The sequence below is a fragment of the Strigops habroptila genome, chromosome 4, assembly GCF_004027225.2.
Source record: "Strigops habroptila isolate Jane chromosome 4, bStrHab1.2.pri, whole genome shotgun sequence".
Taxonomy (NCBI): Eukaryota; Metazoa; Chordata; class Aves; order Psittaciformes; family Psittacidae; genus Strigops; species Strigops habroptila.
This window is the reverse complement of record NC_046358.1, coordinates 39,963,188-39,984,944: the sequence shown is the minus strand read 5'-3', so window position 1 is coordinate 39,984,944 and position 21,757 is coordinate 39,963,188. Positions and strand designations below refer to the sequence as shown.

Below are 21,757 nucleotides of genomic sequence, written 5' to 3'. Positions count from 1 at the left end.
AGGAATGAGGAAAGCTTGACTAAATATTCTAAACAAACTTTGTGTGTTTACATAGTGTCCATGATTATAGGAAACGTTTTCTCTATCCAAGCCTCTCATTTTTGAGTTCATTGTAATTGTAGCACGGTGAGTAATCTTAGTTGGTTGTTTGTCAGAGCTCTTTCTTGTTGATTCATCAAATAAAATGATCAAAAGAATTTTTATCTTTCAGGTAAGTAACTTGATAATGGTGAATTACCAAGTTTTGCACTAAATGTCTTGGTATAAATGCATAGTGTTTTCAGGAAAACTTTCTTTCTGGTAAAGATACTGTGATCTTCTCCGTAACCTTTTACAGACTATCTAAACACCTTTGTATCATTAGTAACATATCATAATGTATAAGCTGCTGAAGTTTTTGTGCTTTTATGTCTGTCACATTCTTTGCACGTGAGTGTGTAACTTGCACTTGAGGGCAGCTACTTAAGTTGACTTTTTGACAATGGTAGTTATTGTCAGTTATGGGCTTCCAAAAGATTTTGATGACACAGTCGTTATGGTGTATTTTGTTGCTTTCTTCTGATGGACAGAATAGAAGGTCGTTTTGTTAACATGGCTTGAAATGAACTTCTTAAGTGTATTGGTTTTCTATAAACTAGATTTATGGAAATGTATTTAGTAGGGAAACTAGAATTCAGTTTTGATTTTTAAGAAAATTGTAGTGGCTATGATCAGGCAAGCTAGGAAAAAAAATGAAGTACTAATTTAAAAAATTCTGTCCTATGTAGAAAATTACTTTTTTAGTAAAACTAATTTTTTTTTCTAAATGTAAGCAGCAGAATTTTTCTAAATGTAGGTAGCATAATTTTTGAAGCTAAATTGTTTGCTAACTGTATTAATAGCGTGAATTCCATGTTTCTGTAAGAAATACTATGTAGGGAGTAAGGATGATACTCTGACAGTTTTGTTTGAGAGAGAGGAATGCAGATTTCTGAAGGCTAATTTAATGCTTAACTTCAACAAAATGTTTGTATGATTTGAATTTTATATTGCACTACCATGTAAAAGTATCTATTGAATGTCTAATTTTTTGACTATAAAAGTTTACAGGTTTATGGCAAGTTTGTAGCTTGAGTGTTTAGATAGTAATGTTTTTATGCTGTTTTCCACGCCACCAGTTTATTTTCAAGTACTGTTTGTGTGCTGTTTAACGCATACTGTTGTTGATTATTTTTTAGTTTTCCCAAATTTAGAATAATTTGGGCACAACTGACTCATGCTAACTGATAGTATTAGCATATGAGGGGGGTTTTAATATTTCAGTATTTTTTTAATTGGTGTTTTGAATTTACTTTTTGTATGCATCCTTATGCATTGGTGAAAAGTTTGGCATAAATTATATTTCATTCTATTTACCAAGGAAGAAGGCATCAAATTAATATTATAACTATCTCAGTTTTGCCATGTAATAAATTCGGCTCTTAACTATATTCAACTCTAATAACAATAGAAATATTTTAAAATGTTTTTTCCTCTGGGTTTTCAAATTTATTTGTTTTTAAACTTTGTAGAATATTGATGTCCATGTGCTTCATTGACAAGATGAGAAATTTTAGATTCTGTACTTCATAGAAAACTGGTAGCATTGATATAGTGTTAATTCTACATGAAACAATTGAGGGAAGAGAAGCTTATTAGAATAATATGTATTTTAATAATTCAGTTACTTAGGTTATGTGAGACAAGGAATAGAATAAAGAAGGAAGAATGAATTTGGCAGAGCCACATCTCTTTAATGCCTTGTGTGGTCTCTGTGGAGAGCTATAGGTGAAATTAAAAATTGCGTATTTGGTGTATGTGCAATAATTACTGCTTTTGATATTTATACCTTTTTGTAATGCTGATAAATTTATGATTTTGGAGGTAATTCAAGTAAAAGAATATTGCCTTCTCTGAATTTCCTTCTCACCTAAGTTATATCCAGGTCTTTTGCACTGAATCTGCCATGAGGCAAGATTTTGACACTGGAAGTGTAGATAATGCAGTCTGTCTCCAAAGAATGAGGATTGGGTAGAAATAGGCAAAGAAGATGAGTCAGCAGTGCTTGTTGAGGTAAAAAGGCTGGTAAATCATTGAAATATATTCATAGTGGCTGTGAAATCCAGAAATTCAAGATGGATTATCTCCCTTTTTATTCAAAGGGTCTGGGAGAGCTAGAGTCTTCTGCAAATCTGTTCTGTTAGAAGAGAACAGGACAAGAGTGGCCACCCCCCTTGTCTTGATGTATGAGAGGTGGCATTCTGAGAGTAGTTTCGTAAGAAACAGTGAAACAGTAAGATCCTCTCCTGCTGTATGCTTCTGCTGCTTTTTGGGCACTTGTCAGACATCTCTGATTCAGTGGAGTTCACTGTCTTGGAAAGCTACATCAGCAAAAATAGACAACGTCCTGCTGTTAAGTATTACAGCTGATAAGTTAAGGCTCAAATACGTGTCAAAACCAGGGCGAGGCAGGGAGCAGGACTATGCAGCTATGAGCAAGGGAAGGATGGAAACTGATTGAGGCAGAGAGTTAGACCAACTTTTTCAGTCATAGTGCTCAGTTAAGTTGACTCAACTGCCCACAAAGCTCTGTGTTTAGTAAAAGGGAAAAAAAAAAAAAATCATAGGCCATGACTCTGTTACTCTTGATTCTGGATAGAAACAGTAACAATAGAGTTAAATAGCCCTACAGTACATGTTGTACTGTCCTCAAGTTTGTGAGTGATCCTAGAAAGGGTATGTCGTTGATATATTCAAGGCCAGGGCCTTGTTCTTGTTAAGGGGAACATAGACCAGCTGGAAGAATGGGATAACGGGAACCTGATGGAATTCAGCAAGGACAAATGCCAAGTCCTGCAGCTTGAGTTGCAGGGACTAAACACCTGCAGTGGTACACGCTGGGGACTTGACTGGCTGCATAGCAATGCTGCTGAAAAGGATCTGGGGGTCGTGGTGAATAGGCTAAATGTGAGTCAGTAGTGCATCAGTGGATGCCTTCTGTATCATGCTGTCCCAATAGAAAGGTAGGCGCTACAGCAACAGAAGTGATTGTTTCTTTTTACTCTGCACTTATTAGACCTCATCTGAAATACTACAAGAAAGGTGTTGACAAACTAGATTGAGTCTAGCAGAAAAGGGTCAGGGGCTGGAGCTCCTGACCTGTAGGTTTGTTCAGCTTGGAGAGGGAAAGGCTGAGGAAATACCCAAAAGTGGCTTCCCATTGCTATAAAGAGGCTACTGAAAGGGTGCAGCCAGGCTAAAGTACTGAAGTATATGGCAGGAGGATTAGAGATATTGATAATTAAAATATGAAGTTCCAACTAGAAAGAAATGAAGAGCTCTTGTTCTGAGGATTATTTAAGCACTGGTTTGGGTTGCCCAAAGAGATTATGGCAGCTACTCTTTTTGTAGTTGATATTCAAGATGAGATTTAGATAAGCAACCCAATCTGAATTCAGGATTGGCCTCGTTTGAGCAGAGTGTTGGATGAATGACCTCCTGAGGATCCCTTCTGTGATCACTTCAAAACTGGCGTGGAATAGGGTTGTGCTTTGCAACTTTGGAGTCAATCAACAGGGAGAAATCCTGTCCAAACTTGAGAGGAGGGGAAAGCAGGCATCAGTTGTTTCTCCTAGTGGAAGACTGACTACCAGACGGATGGAGGAGGAGCACATGCGTTAATTTATTAGTGTGTGAGAATCACTGAAAACTGTAAACAAATATGTTTTGAAATACTCATAAACACATGTTGTGCACTTGATCTGTATTGCTAATTAAGGTATCTTCAGAGGAAACATCATGGGAATTACGTAAAGAATTCCTGAACAATGCAGAAAGGACCAAGATGTCAATATCTTTGCAGAGTACCGACGGTACCTGTGTGCTGCTCCTCTTACTCCCCTCCTTTCTCCAGGCACAAAGTGACCAAGCAGTTAATATGCTTGGAAAATTAGAGTATCTTCAGATGTCACCAATTTTTAATGAAGTGAGGAATTCACCTTCCTTTCCCTAGGCATGTTTGTCATGTCATATTTATTGAAGTCTTTTATTCTTTTTTCAAAATGAACAGGCCATGAGATATGTGATGGAGTGACACTTCATAAAATGATTGAGAGCTTGTTTAATAATTGGTTAATGTAAATTATAGAAATGTTAATTCAGCACTGGATGAGAGCTTTCTAATGAGTCTTTCTAAAAGCTCTGCTTATTTTCTTACACTGCTTTTCATTGAACATTTCAATATTCTATATTTTATTACAAGAAGCAGTAAGACACTTTTTTTGGTTCTGATTTTCAGTGTGTGAATTGAATGTCATGGTTCTTTAATTGCCAGTGTTGATAACACATTAAATGTGGAATTTTAAATGTGTTTTATGTAAGTAAATTTAGTGCTAGATTCTTACTTGAAAAGGCTTTGGAGTCTTTGCTCTGTAATTGCATATATTCTAGGTATACATAGAAATTACCATTCTGGATCAGTAAGATGGTGGTTCCTTTGGTCTTGTGTAGTCTGGGTAGCATAAGGGTTGAGAAGCAATACACCAGGTCAATCTGTGGAATAAAATTATAGAATGGTATCTATCACAAAATTTACAAAGGTAACTGTGGAATCATAGATGCTGTAGCAGAGATTCTTGAAAAGTTTGATTGGTCACTGCAGGGGAAGGAATTAAACTGGGGAGAGACAGACTCGTGATTAGGTGGCATGTATTCAGAAACATAGAATAGTGATAGTAGAACCTGGCTACAGATGACAAGTTGGCAGACTTTTCAGCAGGCAAAATATTAGTATAGCTGTTGTCACTCAGGAAGAAGCTTTAAAATCATCATAGACAGCTGTCTGAAAACTTCAACTCTCAGTACTTGCTACCAACCAAGCAAAAAGAATAAAAAGAATTATGAGAGTGATATGGGGAAAAATGTTGTTATGTATTTCTGTGCTATACATACAGTTTGAATACTGGTTACAATTTGGGTTGGTCTGTCTTGGAGTAGAAAAGAATTGGAAAAGATACTGCATATGACATTAACAGTAGCTCTTGGATAAAGAGAGACTGAATTGATTAGCTTAGAAGGGAAATGATATAAATTTTAAAAACTGGTGCTGGGAAAGAGTAGAGAAATTCCTGCTTCTTAATCAAGGAAAAAAAGATTTCATGAAAACCAGGAGGCTATACCACAGAAAGATTACTGGTTGGGGGGTGGAGGGATGGGGGGTGTGTGTGGGGTGGGGGTTGGTGAGGTTTTTTGGTTTGGTTTGGTTTGGTTTTTTATTCTTCTGCTCTTCCTCAAGCATATACTACTTGACAGGTGTGGAAACTGGATATTGTTCCAGGTAGACTTTGGTCTGCCTTTGTGCAGAAGTTAGTATGTTCTATGGAGGAAGAAGAGTTGTGAAATATCTTGGTGTTTAAGGGCGGAAGTGTCCTACAAACTAAGTATGCATATAGGTGCAATCAAGCTTTGAAGTGTTTTGAACCTCATGTGAAGTTCCAGTCAGATGGGAGGGAACCCTGATTACAACTGGCAGCACAAAAGAAGGGGCAAGAAGAGAATTTGTTAGGTGCTAGGAGGCACTTTGAGAAAGGAATCGTCTAGACAAAGGAGGTGAGCTCGATCTTGGAGTAACCACAGGCTGTCGTGATGTGAAATAATCTGATTCTTTAAACCGAAAGGTACAGTGAAGGACAGGGAAGCAAATAAGTCAGATGATTCAGATATATAGTATCACAGCAGACATTGTGTCCAGTAAGGATAGCTTGAAATTTACAGCTGGACCAGAAGGTAAGCAGGATAAGAACATAGGTAAAAATCAAAAGACTTGCAGATGAAGAACTGAATTTTTAAAAAGACATCAAGAAAAAATGAATGTTGTGTTCTCTCCACCTCTCTCGATAGGGATGTACAATATAGGTATGCAAGAAGTTTAAAAGCTGTAACTAGTGAACTAATGTCTTATACTTGATGAAGATCTTGGTGTAACAAGCATTGCAGAGACCTGGTTGATAATAAAAAACAACAGAGCGAATTGAAATATTACTTAAAATTATACTTTCAGACTTCTCTGCATACTGTGTGTACGCAGAGAAACAGCATGATGACAGTTGACCAACCGTTTCATGAAGTGTAACTTTCTAGAATATACAAGCAAGAAAAACTATTTTTGCTTGAGGAATTTTAAAAGACAAATTTAGTTAGCTTAATCCAGAACTGCAGCACTTAGCTATTTTTGGAAGATGCTTAAATTCAGTAGACATCCCCTTGTTTAATCTGAAAATTTCCTGCAGTACTGTAAATTGTCTTTCTATGCTTCTCAGAGCTGTACTGGTCTGAGAACAGAGGTGTCTATTACATGATGAAATAGGGAATTAAAAACATAAAATCCCAGATACTGCAGTAAAGCATCTCTGTCTTCAGAGCAGCCCAAGGCTTAAACACTCCTACTAAACAGTGACTGGATCAGACTTCTCAGCAAATGCTATCGCAACACATTCAATTCCTTTTGTGCAGAAAGAAATTGAATAGTAGTTGGATAAAACACAGAATACCCTGGGGCTGTAGGGTCTCCAACTGAGATTTCTCCCATACTAGACAAAGGGAATCTTGATCCTAGCTTGTTCTTATCTACCACTGATTTTTTTTTGTATTTATTTACAACTTCTGGAAGAGGAATGCAAAGTGTTTCTGTCTGTGATACCAGGTAGTGCATCTGGAGCATTCTTTTGAAGACAGGTTTGAAAACCCTTCCAGCTGTGGAAACCATTGAATCCCCTTTTTGCCCTGTGCCACCAAATTATACCTCCTGGTGCTTTTTCAGGACATTAGTGAATGAGACTTAGGTTTTTTGAAAGGACTGTTTAGGTGTATGTTTCAAGAGAAAAATTTTGGCTATGGATTTGGAAAGCTAAATGGTAGGTTTAAAATTTTATTGGAAAAAAGCTTGCTTAAATAGCCTTGATGCAGCCAGTAAAGAGACATGTGAATTGTTGACGCATTGAGAAGGAAGAATTGTATTAGAAGAGTTGACATCAAATTAATTGGTAAACATTTCCGAGCAGTGTGAAGCAGTTATGTCCTTTCTGTACTTTGAGCATTGTAACAGGATTCCTAGTGTTTCTTGGTGACATGAAACGCGCCCTTGGTGACTGTGGTGTGACAGACGAGTTATGTATTGATCTGATAATCTAAAATGCATTCAATTATTAGGCAGTGGTGGTAGAAAGCCAAGAGATTTCATAAAGTGGATTTTTAAATAGAATCATGTACTGTTAGGGAGACCTAGCATATAGATAATTTTACACCCATAAAGATAACTTGGAGAATTATGCAACTATAAAAACTATAAACTGCTTGTATTCTTTAATGGGTTCTAAATTAACAGAAGAAAAAGATCTTTGGTAATGGTGTGATGAGCAGGATGATGCTTTCATTCAGTGAGTAGCTGTGAACAAAAAGATAGCAATGTGATAGCAATGTGAAAGGAAGCGTAATCACTGGAGTGGAGTGAGCAAGTTTGTGTGTGCATAATAAAAGTGTATTTTTAATGTTGTTTACCTGGAATGGCTACTGTAATTATAATGACTCTGTAACACATAGTGAAAGAGAGTTTCCTAACTGCCGTCTCCTTTTCCCTTCTTCTCCCCTCCAAAAAAAGAAAAACTTGTAAAAGATGTGATAATTTACCATAGAAAAATGAGGAGAAATGGATACAAAGTTTATAAAATATAAATGAGAAAAAGGAAAGTATGTTAGATTAAGTCCTTGTCTCATACAGGAGTGTGTTACACCATGAAATTAAAAAATTAGGAATCAATTACAAATACTTGATTTTTCTGCAGAGTATTTTATTAACATGTTATCGCTTCTCATTGTAAGTTGTTACGCCCAAACTGTGAAGACAGTATTTAAGAATATAAATTCTGTGGCTACCAAACCCCAGAATTCATATTTTTGATGATTAAAAAAAAAAAAAAAGATGGCAAATAAGAACAGTGTGGTAGAGATCAGGAAAGGAAGAGTTTTGGGTAAATTATTCCACAAATGCCTGCAGTCAGGTTCTTGTTATCCTACAATGTGAGTTCCTCTGATTCCTGTTAAATGGAACAGTGGACTAAATAAACAACTGGTATTTTGTGTATCGGTACTCCTGTATCACTATAATGGTTAACATGTTACTTTTTAAACACTTAAGATTTGTTTTCCTGCTTTTGGTTTCTGAACTAGTAATTATGACTGCCTCTATTTTGCTCTGAGGTAGATAAACCTTTTTTCGAATATTCAATATTTTTTTCCTCCCCTTCTAAGGATTATGTACTGAAGGCCTATACCGTGTTAGTGGGAATAAAACAGATCAAGACAACATTCAGAAACAGTTTGATCAAGGTAAGAACAGATTTTATTGTTAAAAGCCAAAACAGAACTTGAATTCTCCATGGATTTATCATACTGCAATATAAAAGGGTTGCACTTTCATAGTAACTTCCATAGTCCAGGTTATTACCAATGAAGCTTAGTATAAACCAAAGATGGGATAGAATCTCATTGCAGTGGAGTTTAAGTGCTGTTAAAATATTTTCTAGGTGGTATTCCAATGTTTAAAAGAGTTTAAATACAGTCCTAGTTGGCCCTTATGTTAATAGTTCATCAGTCCTAGGCATTAAGTCATTCACTTCTCCCTTACATCATCCTCCGAATGTGTAGTACTTCTTGATACTTATTTTGCTGAAAGCTCCCTTGAACAATATGGATTAACAATTAAAACTTGATAATAAATTTCTAACACAACCTTCCTCATGCTAGAATATACTGGAATACGATTGGTAGAGCATGCTGTTTACTTTGATGTGTTAAAGAGGGGTCAGCATTTTTTTCCTTCTGTTTTCTCATTTAATTTATGATCTCGATACTTCAAAATGAAAACACTGCTTAAAAGTTCTTGGATATTAATCATGAGCTTGAGCCTCTGAAAAATGGTAAAATACCTCTTAAATGACAAAAAAGATAAATACACTAGCTTTTTATCCTTCGCTATGCTTTTTCAGATAATCTGAGTATAATGCTAGATTTTCTTCAGGCCTTATTAAAGGATGTTCCAGAGTTTCAGGTGGAACGGACTTTTCAAAAGTAAAAAAGCATTTTCAAAATTCCAGTTTTTAAATACTCAAATTCTGCAGCTTCAGTGCTTCCACTTCTGGCCTTGGTTTAAAAATTACCTGGCTTGGCTTTATTGTTATAACTTTCAATTAAAAAAAAAAAATCTCTAGTTACAAACCATAAAGCTTCTGTTGTTTGGGAGTCTAGCAGTAGTTTGTGTGTCCACGTGTGGTCGCTGGTATGTTTTGTTGTCCTTCTTTAAAAGGCTTCATGTGGTCACATGAACATGATCACAAATTCATTTGCCCTGTACCAGTTTTAAATTCTATTTCCCAAAATTTTGTTAAAAAAAATTATTCTTGGTCAAAATTGATAAATCAGAAGCCAGTCAGTGGCTACTACAGAAGCATTTAAGTCTGCATGGAGCATTAGACTTTATTTTTCTGATCTTCTTCTGTTTTCTTATACTATGAGATTTTCTTACATTTGATTGCATGTGGGTCACAGTGATGGCAGCTTATCCATAGGTTCAATTTATTTGTGCATTTTGTAACATTTGGCAACATTTAAATTTTTGAATAAATTCTTGTTTTCAAAAATGCTGCAAGGCATGATAGCTGTAGGTTTTACTTACACTGCTCTTTCATTTTGGTTTACAGATCATAATATCAGCCTAGAGTCTATGGGAGTAACAGTAAATGCAGTGGCTGGGGCTCTTAAAGCTTTTTTTGCCGATCTGCCAGATCCATTAATTCCTTACTCTTTGCATCAAGAGTTGTTAGAAACGTCAAGTAAGTAATAAACAATCTTGTCTTGATCTAATTGCATTCTATTCATTGCCCTTATTGCAATTTTTACTTCATTGTCAGTTGAAAGCACTAGCTGCACTAAAATATTGTTAAATTGCTTAGACATGTACATTCTTTTTATATTCTTTAAAATTAACAGAACTGTATGATGAAATAAACATGGTATTTTTTCTAAATAAGTTGAGGTTTATTATGTCTCTTTTGCCTAGGAAATTCAATTGGAGAAATTTTTTTTTTTCATTCTTTGTTAGTGCTGCATATGATGAAAGTTCTTGCAAATGTTTTGCAGTTCTTTACAGGGGAAAAACCCCTTGATACGTTCAAAGTAGGCTTTAGAAATCAGACACATCTATGAAATATTATGTAATTCTCTTCCAGATCCAGATTTTTTTCAAATTCGTTTTGAACTCCTTGTAATACAAAATGCTTAATTTTGTTTGTCTTACAAATGTTTTTCAGACACTTCAAAGTGAAATGACTAAACTCTTCCCTTTTTTAAAAGAGTATCTCTCTTGTATTGGCAAGAGAGAGAGCAAACTTTCAGAAAAAGACTGCTACACGTTTTTTCAGGATACAGCTGTGACATACTGTATTCTTAATGCTTTTTTATTTAAAACATGAAAATACTAGTGTAAACCTAAGGTTTAGGCCTGGACTTGATAAATATAGTCCATTAGAAATTTTGTGGGTTTGAATGGTATCTGTAGATAGCTACTTGTGGTATTTCTGCTGTACTTTTCTGGCAAATCACTTATTTAATGTAATTAGTTAGGGTTTGTTTTTTGGTTTTTTTTCTTAAAAGTGTATCACTTAAATTTCAGTCAAAACATGCAATAGTATAGAATATAAGTGGACTTAAATTTCTTTTTAGCAGCGCAGTCAAGTAGTAGAGGTGAGCTTGTATTCCTTTTTATGATATGAATCATAATTCTGCAGAAGGTATAGTTCTGTAGTACTTCCTACAAGTGTTTTAGCAGGAGCATTCATTGCTTTTTTTTTTGTTTTGTTTTCTGGTTGCCTTTTCTTTAAATTGTTTTTGTTTTGTTTTGGGTTTTTTTAATTTTATTTTTTTTTTTTTTTTAGTTCTCTAGTTCTGCCTTACATGTTGATCATTTCCTCCTTGAAGCATAGATAATGTCCCTTGGGCCTGTGAAAATCCCTGTTCTCCTTTAAACAGTATATTTAAAATAGCTGCACCAGGCTCATTCAGAATTTTTTATTATTTTTAATAACTGATAAGCTTAAGACATTCTAAGTTCATGTGAATATCTTCCTTCCCTCAAATCTTTATGAAACTTCAGTCCAAATAACTCTTACAGATATATCGAAGTCTTAACATTTTGCAAGCAGAGGAAAACCTAACAAGAAGTGACCCTGTCACATTGTTCGTTGTCATTCTACAAGCCAACAATGAGCTAATCAAGCCATTCTTTACTGTTAAACACAGATAAATAATTCAGCTTAAATACAGAAAAATAATTTTGTCTTTACATACTTCTATAACTAAAAAATATTTAATGCAGTGGTATATGCAGATGGGAATTTTATCAAATATTTTCTCACTCAGCATTTTTCTGTGGGTATCTTATCTGTACCATTATACTAGGAAAAAGACTTGGCAACGCTTTATTCAGTATGTCTTTCTAGATGTGTCAGAAAATGTCACTTATTTCTATAGAAATCATCGATAAGACAGAACGACTACATGAGTTAAAAGAAATTGTGAAGAAATTCCACCCAGTGAACTATGATGTCTTCAAATACGTAATAACGCATCTAAACAGGTTTAGTATTTTTCTACTAAAATTTTAAGTTGTAGCATTGCAAAAAGTACTGTGTCAGTAACAATGAATTGACCACTAAAATTGCAAATTTCATGCTGCATTGCTCATATGTTAATATAAATGTGGAAAATGAAACTAGGAGTTAGAGGTTGATAAAAGGTTTGTATATTCTGTTCTTGGATTTTATTGATGTATAAATATCTGGCATCATCACTACTATAAAGTTACATAAATGGTGTACGTTATGAACCTTGAAAGAACTACTATGCACTGCAGTACCAGAGCGCTTTTTTTTTTTTAATTTTTTTTTTTTTTTTTGTAGAAAATATTAGCTTGCGGTTTTTTTTGAGTTTTGTGTCCCGTCCCGTCCCCCCCCCCCCCACGTATTTTTAGACAGAATCAGAGAGTTGTTGAGATTGTAAGGGACCTTTGGAGATTGTTTAGTCCAACCCCATTGCTTTGGCAGAGTCAACTAGAACAGATTGCCCAGGATGGTGTCCCCCTGGGTTTTCAGTTTTCTCCAAGGAGGGAGACTCCACAATCTCCTTGGACAACCTGTGCTAGTGCTGTCACCCTCACAGTGTCGTGGCTTAAGCCCAGCTGGTAACGCAATCACACAGCCGCTCGCTCACTCCCCCCGCTTCTTCCTCCCCCCGCTCCCAGAGGGCTGGAGAGGAGAATCGAAAGAATGTAACTCCCACAGGTTGAGACAAGAACAGTCCGGTAACTAAGGTACAATACAAAACCACTACTGCTACCACCAGTGATGATAGTGGTAAGGGAAATAACAAGGGGAGAGGATACAATTGCTCCCCACCCACTGACCGATACCCAGCCTGACCTGAGCAGTGATCTGGGCCTTCCAGGTAACTCCCCCCAGTTTATATACTGGGCATGACGTGCTGTGGTATGGAATACCCCTTTGGCTAGTTTGGGTCAGGTGTCCTGTCTCTGCTTCCTCCTGGCTTCCCCTCCTCCCTGGCAAAGCATGAGACTGAGAAAGTCCTTGACTGGAGTAAACATTACTTAGCAACCACTAAAAACATCGGTGTTATCAGTGTTGTTCCCAGGCTGAAAGTCAAAAACACAGCCCTGCACCAGCTACTAAGAAGGAGAAAAATGACTGCTATAGCTGAACCCAGGACCCACAGTAAAAAAGCGTTTCTTACACTCAGCCAGAATTTCCTGTGTGTGTTTTCTGCCTGTGGCTTTTTGTCCTGTCACTGGACACCACTCAAAAGAGTCTCAATCCATCTTCTTTGCACCCTCCTATTGGATATTTAAAACCAGTTATAAGACTTCCCCTGAACTTTTCCAGGCTAAGCAGTTCCAACTTGCCCAGCCTTTCCTCATTTGAGATTCTTTGTCTCTTAATGATCTTTGTGTCCCTTCATTGGGCTTGCTCCAGTGTGTCCATGTGTGTCTGTTGTGCTGGATTGTCCAGAGCTGGACCCCACACTCCAGATGTGGCTTTTGCAGTGCTGAGTAGAGGGAAAAGATCACATCCCTAGACCTGCTGGCAGAACTCTAATGCAACCTAGGATGCTGTGGCCTTTGCCACAGGGGCACGTTGCTGGCTCGTGTTCAATTTGTTGTCCTCCAGGACTTTCAGGTCCTACCCTACAATGGTGCTTTCCAGCTGGGCAATTTTGTATATGTACACTAATAAGCTTTTAATGACATTTAAGTTGTTAAATTGTTCCAGACTAGTGTGTTTGTGTTTTTTGCAGGTATTCGTAAAGATCTAACTGGGCATGTAATGTACGGGTAGAAATGGGACCTTTTAACCCTTTTTAGTCAACAGAGCAAATTCAGCCCTAAAATAGATAAAATCGTATCAATGAATGTAATTATTCCATGCATTTACATATTACAGAATTGCAAGATGTGCTTGCATGTATCTGGAGTAAACCAAAACATCCCAAATTCAACGCAGTTATTAGTTACCTGAAATGTTCAGTAGTTCTTAATGGACCTGATGGAAATTTCTGTGAAAGAGTGGCAATCTGAATTGTCACAAGTCTTCAGCTGGTAATTTATTTGCATAGTACAGCTGAATGTTGAGTGTCAGGTAACTGGATTGCAACAAGTAGAAGAGCCATGTCAGTCATCTACATGGCTTTTGAAAACTTCCAGGGACGGTGATTCCACCACTCCCCTGGGAAGCCTGTTCCAATGCCTGATCACCATCTTAGTGAAGAAATTTCCTAATATTCAGTCTAAACCTCACCTGGTGCAACTTGAGGCCGTTACCTCTTGTCCTATCGCTTGTTACTTGGGAGAATAGACCAGCCAGCTCCTCACTCCATCTTCCTTTCAGGTAGCTGCAGAGAGTGATAAAGTCCCCCGTAAGCCTTCTCTTCTCCAGACTAAACAACCCCAGTTCCCTCAGCTGTTCTTCGTAACGCTTGTGCTCCAGACCCTTCATCAGCTTCATTGCTCTTTTCTGGACCTGCTCCACCACCTCAATGTAATGTCTTTCTTGTGGTGAGGGGTCCAGAACTGAACACAGTATTCGCGGTGTGGCCTCACCAGTGCCGAGTACAGGGGGATTATTACTTCCCTGGCCCTGCTGGCTCCACTATTTCTGATACAGGCCAGGATGCTTGTGGCCTCCTTGGCTGCCTGGGCACAAGCTGGCTCATGCTCAGCAGCTATCGGCTCCTTTTCCACCGAGCAGCTTTCCAGCCACTCTTCCCCAAGCCTGTAGCATTGCATGGGGTGGTTGTGGCCCAAGTGCAGGACCTGGGGCTTTGCTTCATTGAACCTCCTACCACTGGCCACAGCCTGTCGATCCAGCCTGTCCAGATCCCTCTGCAGAGCCGTCCTGTCCTTCAGCAGATCAACATTCCCACCAAACTTGGTGTTGTCCACAAATTTACTGAAGGTGCACTCGATCCCCTCATCCAGATCATCAATGGAGATATTAAACATCAGTGGCCTCAGTACTGAGCCCTGAGGGACACCACTAGTGACTGGCCGCCAGCTAGATGTGACACTATTTACTCTTCGGGCTCTTTGGGCTTGGCCATCCAGCCATTTTTTTTACCCAGTGAAGAATCCACCTATCCAGGCCATGAGCAGCCGGTTTCTCCAGAAGAATGCTGTGGGAGACAGCGTAAAATGCTTTACTAGAGTCCAAATAGACAATATTTACAGTCTTTCCCTCATCAACCAGAAGGGTCACCTTGTTGTAGAAGGAGATCAGGTTGGTCAAGCAGGACCTGCCCTGCATGAACCTATGCTGACTGGAGTACAGTCTAGCAGGAATTTATACACAAAAGAATGTGGGATAGGAAGAAAACTCTTTAAAAATGCTAAACAAAGCATAAGCTTACATTTCTCTGTTCAGGTTCTTTAATCCTTAAATAAAGTTAAAATACAACTATTTTAGGAAAAAGATTATGAATATTACTGTCTCTCAGAAACAGTATCCAGATATTCCTTAGACCAAGCTTATTCAAACCAGATTGAGAGGCAGTATTTGTGTACCCTCACACTATTTGGAATAAGTAATGCGCATGCTAAACTGGAAGTCTACCCTTTATAGTTACCACTATACATGCGGTGTAAATGAGTGAAAATATTTTCTTATAGCATTAATTCTAGTGTTTACTATGGTTTTCACAGCTTTTGAATCTATGGACTACAGCCAGCTGTCAGAAATTCTTGCAGTCTGCTCTTGTTAATCATCAAAATTGTAACTGACAAGTTGCTGAAGTTTTATTTTCCCTCTATTTCTGCAGGACAACTGTAGCTGTTACCTTTGTGCTGTCTACTGTAATATAGGAATTGCATGTTCCCAGCTGAATATCTTAGGTGTTTATCGGATTTATTAACGCATAATTTTTCATGTATCTCTCATCAATTACTTCTAGATAAAATGGTGATGTTGCGTTAGGATGCAGAGTGGTTTTTAGAAAACAGAATATTCTGACTCTTTCTAACCTATTCTTATGAGAAGCAGTGCATTTTTTTCTGAGGTGGCGTTTGATTGTAGAGAAGTTTTGTAAAAGGATGATTTGTTGGTGGTTTTGTGTGTGTGTTTTGTTTTGTTTTTTCCTTTTTTGTAATAGTATTCTAATAATTAATTTAGATCATGTCATAGGTGTTATTCAATATTGACTGTCCTAGAGTAAGAAGCCATTTCTCTAAGATATTCTAATGGATGTCTTGTAGACATTTTTGTGGATGAAATGTTATTTTTATGAAATTCTGTAGCTGGTTGAGAAATTTAAAACTTATTATTGTCACTTCAAAATGTTGGTGGAATGTTGAACTTATTTCTTGATTAATAGCTGAATCAGATTTATATTTGTTAGCTATTCAAATCTGAAGTCGCAGCTTCTGAATTTTCTTCTGCATAGTACCTTAAAACCAAGAATGGTTGTTGAAATGGATAGCTGGAGAAAAGTAGTAAAAGCCTTGCGATTGTTTAATAAGAATGCTTACAGTGAGAGATCTATGAAAATATCTGTAGTTGAATGCATACTGGTTGTATTTCATACTGTGCATGTTGTTCTCATTTCAGGGTTAGTCAGCAATATAAAACCAACTTTATGACAGCTGATAATTTATCGATTTGTTTCTGGCCTACTTTGATGAGACCTGATTTTGAAAACAGAGAGTTTCTTTCTACCACCAAAATCCACCAGTCGGTTATAGAGACCTTCATTCAACAGTGTCAGTTTTTCTTTTACAATGGGGAGATTGTAGAAGCACCTAACCCAGTGGCATGTCAGCCGCCGCCTTCCAACGCAGTGCAGATGGTGGAGCCAATGGTACCTCTTCAGTTACCACCACCGCTGCAGCCTCAGCTGATACAGTCACAATTACCAGCAGACCCTCTTGGTATTATATAAACAGAAGATGATTGCAGGCAGCCTGGCACTGGACAGTAAGGACAAGCTATAGACATGCATGTTTCAGGATACAGTAATGTACTTCATATTTATGACAAATAATTCCCATCCAGCTGATTGGACATCTTTTTGTTATATCCCGTACTGTGTTCCTCATTTGTACACACTGCAGATAAAAACTATGTGATAAGCATGACTGGAGAGGTTTAATTTTTAAAAGCAAAAATAGCTATAAAGTACAAAGCTGCTGCTGCATGATACCTTATTGCAATCACTATATCATTCTTGTGACGGTTTGTCACAATATATTGTGAATAAAATTTTTCTATAGAAATTTAAAAATTTAAAAAATTACATTTATGAAACATTCAATGCTTACAGCCTGCTTTATGGCTGTTTTTGTTATTTAACATGCTATTTTTGGCAATTTTATTCACATTCGAGCATTCTATGTAAACAACTAAAGCCCAGCTATAGTTTATTTTGTAATCTCCTGGCTACTTATGTGATGGTATGCTTAGGACGGTTTATGGAAGAATGCAAAATGCACTGTTGAGAATTTTACAGTCCCTCACCATCCATCTTTACTTGTAAGTAAACCTGTGGACAGTTTGTTAAGGGTGGGTGAACTTGCTTATTAGTTCTTACAGCACAATACCAAGGACATGCTTGTTGTAAAAGTGAGTTTCAAATATTGTACAAAAATTTTGATGTTGCCTACTTATTTCTTTATGTTCCATTACTGAACTAAACATTTTGTAAAACTGTTAATTCTGTAAACAGCTGCATGTTTAAAAGATCATTGATGGTCTTGTAAACTTAATCTAATATATTTTAGATATTTTAATTTTTCCCACTTGGGAATACATGTAGTGTTTAGAAAATAGTTCATGACATTTTCATATAAGGTTATATAACTTTTCATACATAAACATGAATTTTGTTGTAGTAAAATTCTCTAAACCAAACTGTTTTAATCTAGGACTTCAATTAATCTATTCTTTAAATCTATTTTTATGTGACCCTTTAAAGATATACAAAAATGCATTGCTAATACATAGCAATAAATACTTTGGGTACTGACAATTAACCTCTTTGGAGTGTGTATATATAAAATCACATAAACTTGTATTCATATTTTTTTTTCCCTGTGGTATGTTGTACTAAAAATTCAAATGACTGATTTATTTTTTTTTTCCCTACCATATTTTTAAGTTATCTCTTTTTATTTCATTTATTTTACTTTTACGTTGGTACCAATTTTGCTGTAAAAGAATGCTGCTTAATTTAAACAAATCTTTGGGTTAATTATTTTGTTAGTGGTAAAAAACTTAGAAGGTTACAAATTGTAGCAAAGGAGAGACCATAGATAAACACTACCTGTGAGACTTTTCATAGCAGCTTTTGTTCTTTCGTGCTCAAAATTCACCTTTTTAGGTCTGCAAAGAAGAAAACAGTTTCAGCTCATTCAGCTGCTAGAATGTTTTGTGTAGTTAAAAAAAAAAAAAGCTTTATGATGGTCACTGTTGTAATCTTCACTTATAACAAGATTTAAGATCGTCTTGTATGTATTATAGTAAATAGATGATTTTGAGAATTAAGGCTTTTAAGAGTTTGATTTGCTCCATTTTCCCAAAATAAAAATTGCCTTTGCCACTTATGTCCTAGGTATTGTACTTCTAATTATGACTTGGAGTATCATTCTAGATTACTACGATACCATAAACCCGGCTGCTGTTTGAAGTACATGTATATTATAAATTATCTTGATATTGTGTTATATTCTTGCAAGTAATTATCTTTTCTAAGAAAACATAAACAAAAAAGTCAACCCTATTCCTATTGCAAAGCACACAGGAGTTAATAGTACAATAAAGTCTGTCCTGTAAATTGTAGTATTCTTAACTTGTTCTACTTTACCTGTTGTCTATATAGCTTTTATTTATAGTTGTCAGTCTAATCTTGGCATGTTTAGCAGAAAAAATGAAACTTCAAGAGTTTTATAAACTATTTCTAGGTTGCTAAAGAATTTATTTTTCTACTGTATATGGTATAGACAAAGCATCACCTGTACAGGAAACAAGTCTATTTCTAATAGAAGTAAGCTTAAAAATAAATGCCAGTCATATTCATATTTAAAAGTTATATCTATAAAGTATCTCCAGTCTTTGTAATGTGAATTACATTTTAAACTTTCTACAAATTCCAAGTTGTTTGCCATACTATTTAAGTAATCTTTGAATACTAATTTTTAGAATCATTTACATTCCATTTCATGACAAACTTTCATGTTGAACTTGTGATCAGCAGTATTCGTAGTACCATTTATTTCTTGTGTGAGATGTTACGGCTAAATTACGTCATGATTTTTAAAGATCTTAACACTTATATTTGGCCAGATATGAAAGTGTTGTTGCATTTACTGGATAAAACATAAAAAGAGAAATAATAAGAAAGCATGGCATGTGGCACTTGATGGTCACACAGAGGAATCCTTGCGTTACAGAAGTGTTACATGCAGAAATGTGGATATGTGTGTATGTGTAACGTATACACTTTGATATTTTTATGTGCTTGTATGTTGATGTACACGGGCACATGTGCACAGACTTGCATGCACATACACCCATGTAGTAAAGTTTTTAAAAGAAACTGGGAAATCATACCATCATTATTAAAGATTTATAATAGAGCTTTCTCTATTATTATTTTTATTAGTGCTATAAAATGAGGAAGCATGTCGTTATATACGAATTCCTCATACTTTGGCTCATGTAGTCCCTTCTAGTTTTAATGAAAATCCAAACAATAATAACTATATTTTTAATGTGAGCATTTTTACAGTATATCTATCTTGATATAGATACAAATGTATATTATTTTTGGTTGAGCATCTCAGTGACACTTTATGGAGTAGTTTGTCTTTTTTATGTAATATTGGTATAGACATACTGCAGTGCATTGTCTTTTATTGTTTTTAGTAATTTTTAAATCCCAGACCTGAGTTACAAAAGTGCCATTTAAGGTAATGCTTAACAGGTTATTTCAAAATTCCTTACCCTCCATGATCTCGTGGAATTTTAACATACATAGTGTAAATAGATGGCAGATGTCAACTTCAGTGAAAAAAAACGTTGTTGTTGTTCTATGTTTTCTCCATTATTTGAATCCTGGTTGCTAGGAAATTATAGAAATGTTTATTTTTAGTTGCTGGAGTTTAGCTTCTGATATTTATGATAAATACAGAAAAACTATCAATTGGAGATTAAAAAAATTTGCCTTAGCTTACACGCTTATTTTGGGTTTTTCCAGTAATTGTGATGCTGTTTGTCAACTGAAAAAATTACACATACATAAAAAATTAAAAATTTTGTTCTTTGTTTATAATGTAATCTTTTGTTGCTACATCAGCAGAATGCTGCAGTGAATTAAATATCAGTGAAGCTTATTCTGTATAAAAGATGCAACAAATAAAATACTAAGATGCTTACTGTGTATAATGTTCAGTTTAGTTGCCTACTAGATTTTTAAAGGCAAAAGCACCCTACCCTTCATATACCCAGGGATGAAAGTTAGCAGTAAATCTTGTTAAACTGCATGCATCAAGTGTTGAAGGCATTCTCGGGGAGAGGGTCTCTGTCATGGGTCTCATGAAATTATTTTTTCCTGTGGAATTTTGAAACCTGAAGTAAAAACTGGGGGTTTTGAGGTCAGCTTTAGCTTTTCAGAGTTGTATGTTATTGGTCATAATTCTGCTAACTATATGGGATAAAGCCAACTTGATAATAGTACTGCTTTTAGTTCGTGTGCATGCAGCTAATATGCATAGATTGTTTCTTCAGAGCATCTGGAGTCACGGCCGATACAGAGCTAGCTGCAAAAACTTCCTGACAGCCTTCAAATCTGAACACTGTTCAAGTTTTATTATGTATCTTAACACTTTGAGATACTGGAGCATTTTAATCTCTAATAGGATGTGTTCTGCCTGTAATTAACTCAGTGTGCAGATCTCAGGTTTTTAGAGTGCTGTAGCAAAACCCATCTCGACCGAATCTGAAGCATAATGCCGTTTTCGGGCTCTGCAGCAGGCCAGGAGATTCTGTTGAGCAGCTGTCGTAGAGAACCAAAGCGTAACTTTACTGTTCACTTGTGTCAGATTCGGTCCTTCAACTAATTCATAGTTTCCATGGAATCAGAAGGGGTAAATTTAATCTGTCATCATGGCTAGTGAAAGCAAACACTTCCTTCCTTTTCTTATTGACAGTTTCTTTCCCAAGTGTGTAGATGGTGCATCTTATGGCTGTTGCCCATATGTTTCTCATCTTCCTTAGAAAATACAACACGTGTGTTTAGACCTGGTATTTTTGTTGCTGAATTGAGTGTTGTTGATGCTCAGCCAACATTCTGGTGCTTTTATATTGCAGAATAGGGTTTAATATACCTGATTACATTAATAATAATTTGTCCGTTACTGTTTTTTTCTTTAATTTGGTGTGATTTAGACAATATGGAGAATTAAATAATTTCATTGAATGCCTACAGTGCAGTCACTGTGTTTTTTTCAGAGTGTGATGATAACGAAAGGCTGTTGTTACTTCTACTTGCAAGCTGTTTGAGTTAAGAAAAGATGGGAAGGGAATTTTGTGATCGTGCTTCTAGCCATGGCTGCATGTCAGTGCTTCTGGGGTGGATACACTGACTTGAAGAGTACCTCTACCTGCTTCTGTGACTGACTGATTTATGTAGTGTATCTTGCACTTTCCCTAGAATTGCAGTACAACAACCTATCTATTCCTACAGATTTTTCTGCTTCACTGCTGGAGAAGTGAAGGCAAAGCAGCCATTCTCATCTCTTCCTGCAGTTCTCTCAGCTATGCCACTGATGAAAATTGTCAGGGGCTCCTAAGTTGCTTTTGCAGGGTTTTATTGAATTAAAAGTAAAAACTGTACAAAGTGGTAAGTTAAGAGCTGAAGTTCTTTGGTTAACTGACACTGAGTGCGACGAATTGGTGAAGCATCTGGGAATAAACAAGTTGCGCTGTTAAATTGCAGGAGTTGTGTTCTCCCCGAAGGTTCCACCCTTGGTCTTGGCTGTGCAACATGAGTTTCTGCAGTGACTGCTTTTCCTTGATCATATCAACCCTGTGCAGGTTGGGAGTGAAGAAGAGATCAAGAAACCTACCTCAAAAAA

General features: G+C 36.3%; 1 protein-coding gene across 1 annotated transcript in view; it reads left to right on the top strand.

Annotated features, from left to right (window-relative positions):
• The window catches only part of ARHGAP5 (Rho GTPase activating protein 5), a 50,181-nt gene extending 28,972 nt beyond the window's left edge, over nt 1–21,209 (top strand). The window contains exons 5-8 of the mRNA XM_030482845.1: nt 8,323–8,400; nt 9,771–9,902; nt 11,599–11,704; nt 16,236–21,209. Of these exons, the coding sequence (XP_030338705.1) occupies nt 8,323–8,400; nt 9,771–9,902; nt 11,599–11,704; nt 16,236–16,566 (647 nt within the window). The 3' untranslated portion in view covers nt 16,567–21,209. The remainder of the gene's footprint in view (nt 1–8,322; nt 8,401–9,770; nt 9,903–11,598; nt 11,705–16,235) is intronic.
• Nucleotides 21,210–21,757: the final 548 nt, after the last annotated feature.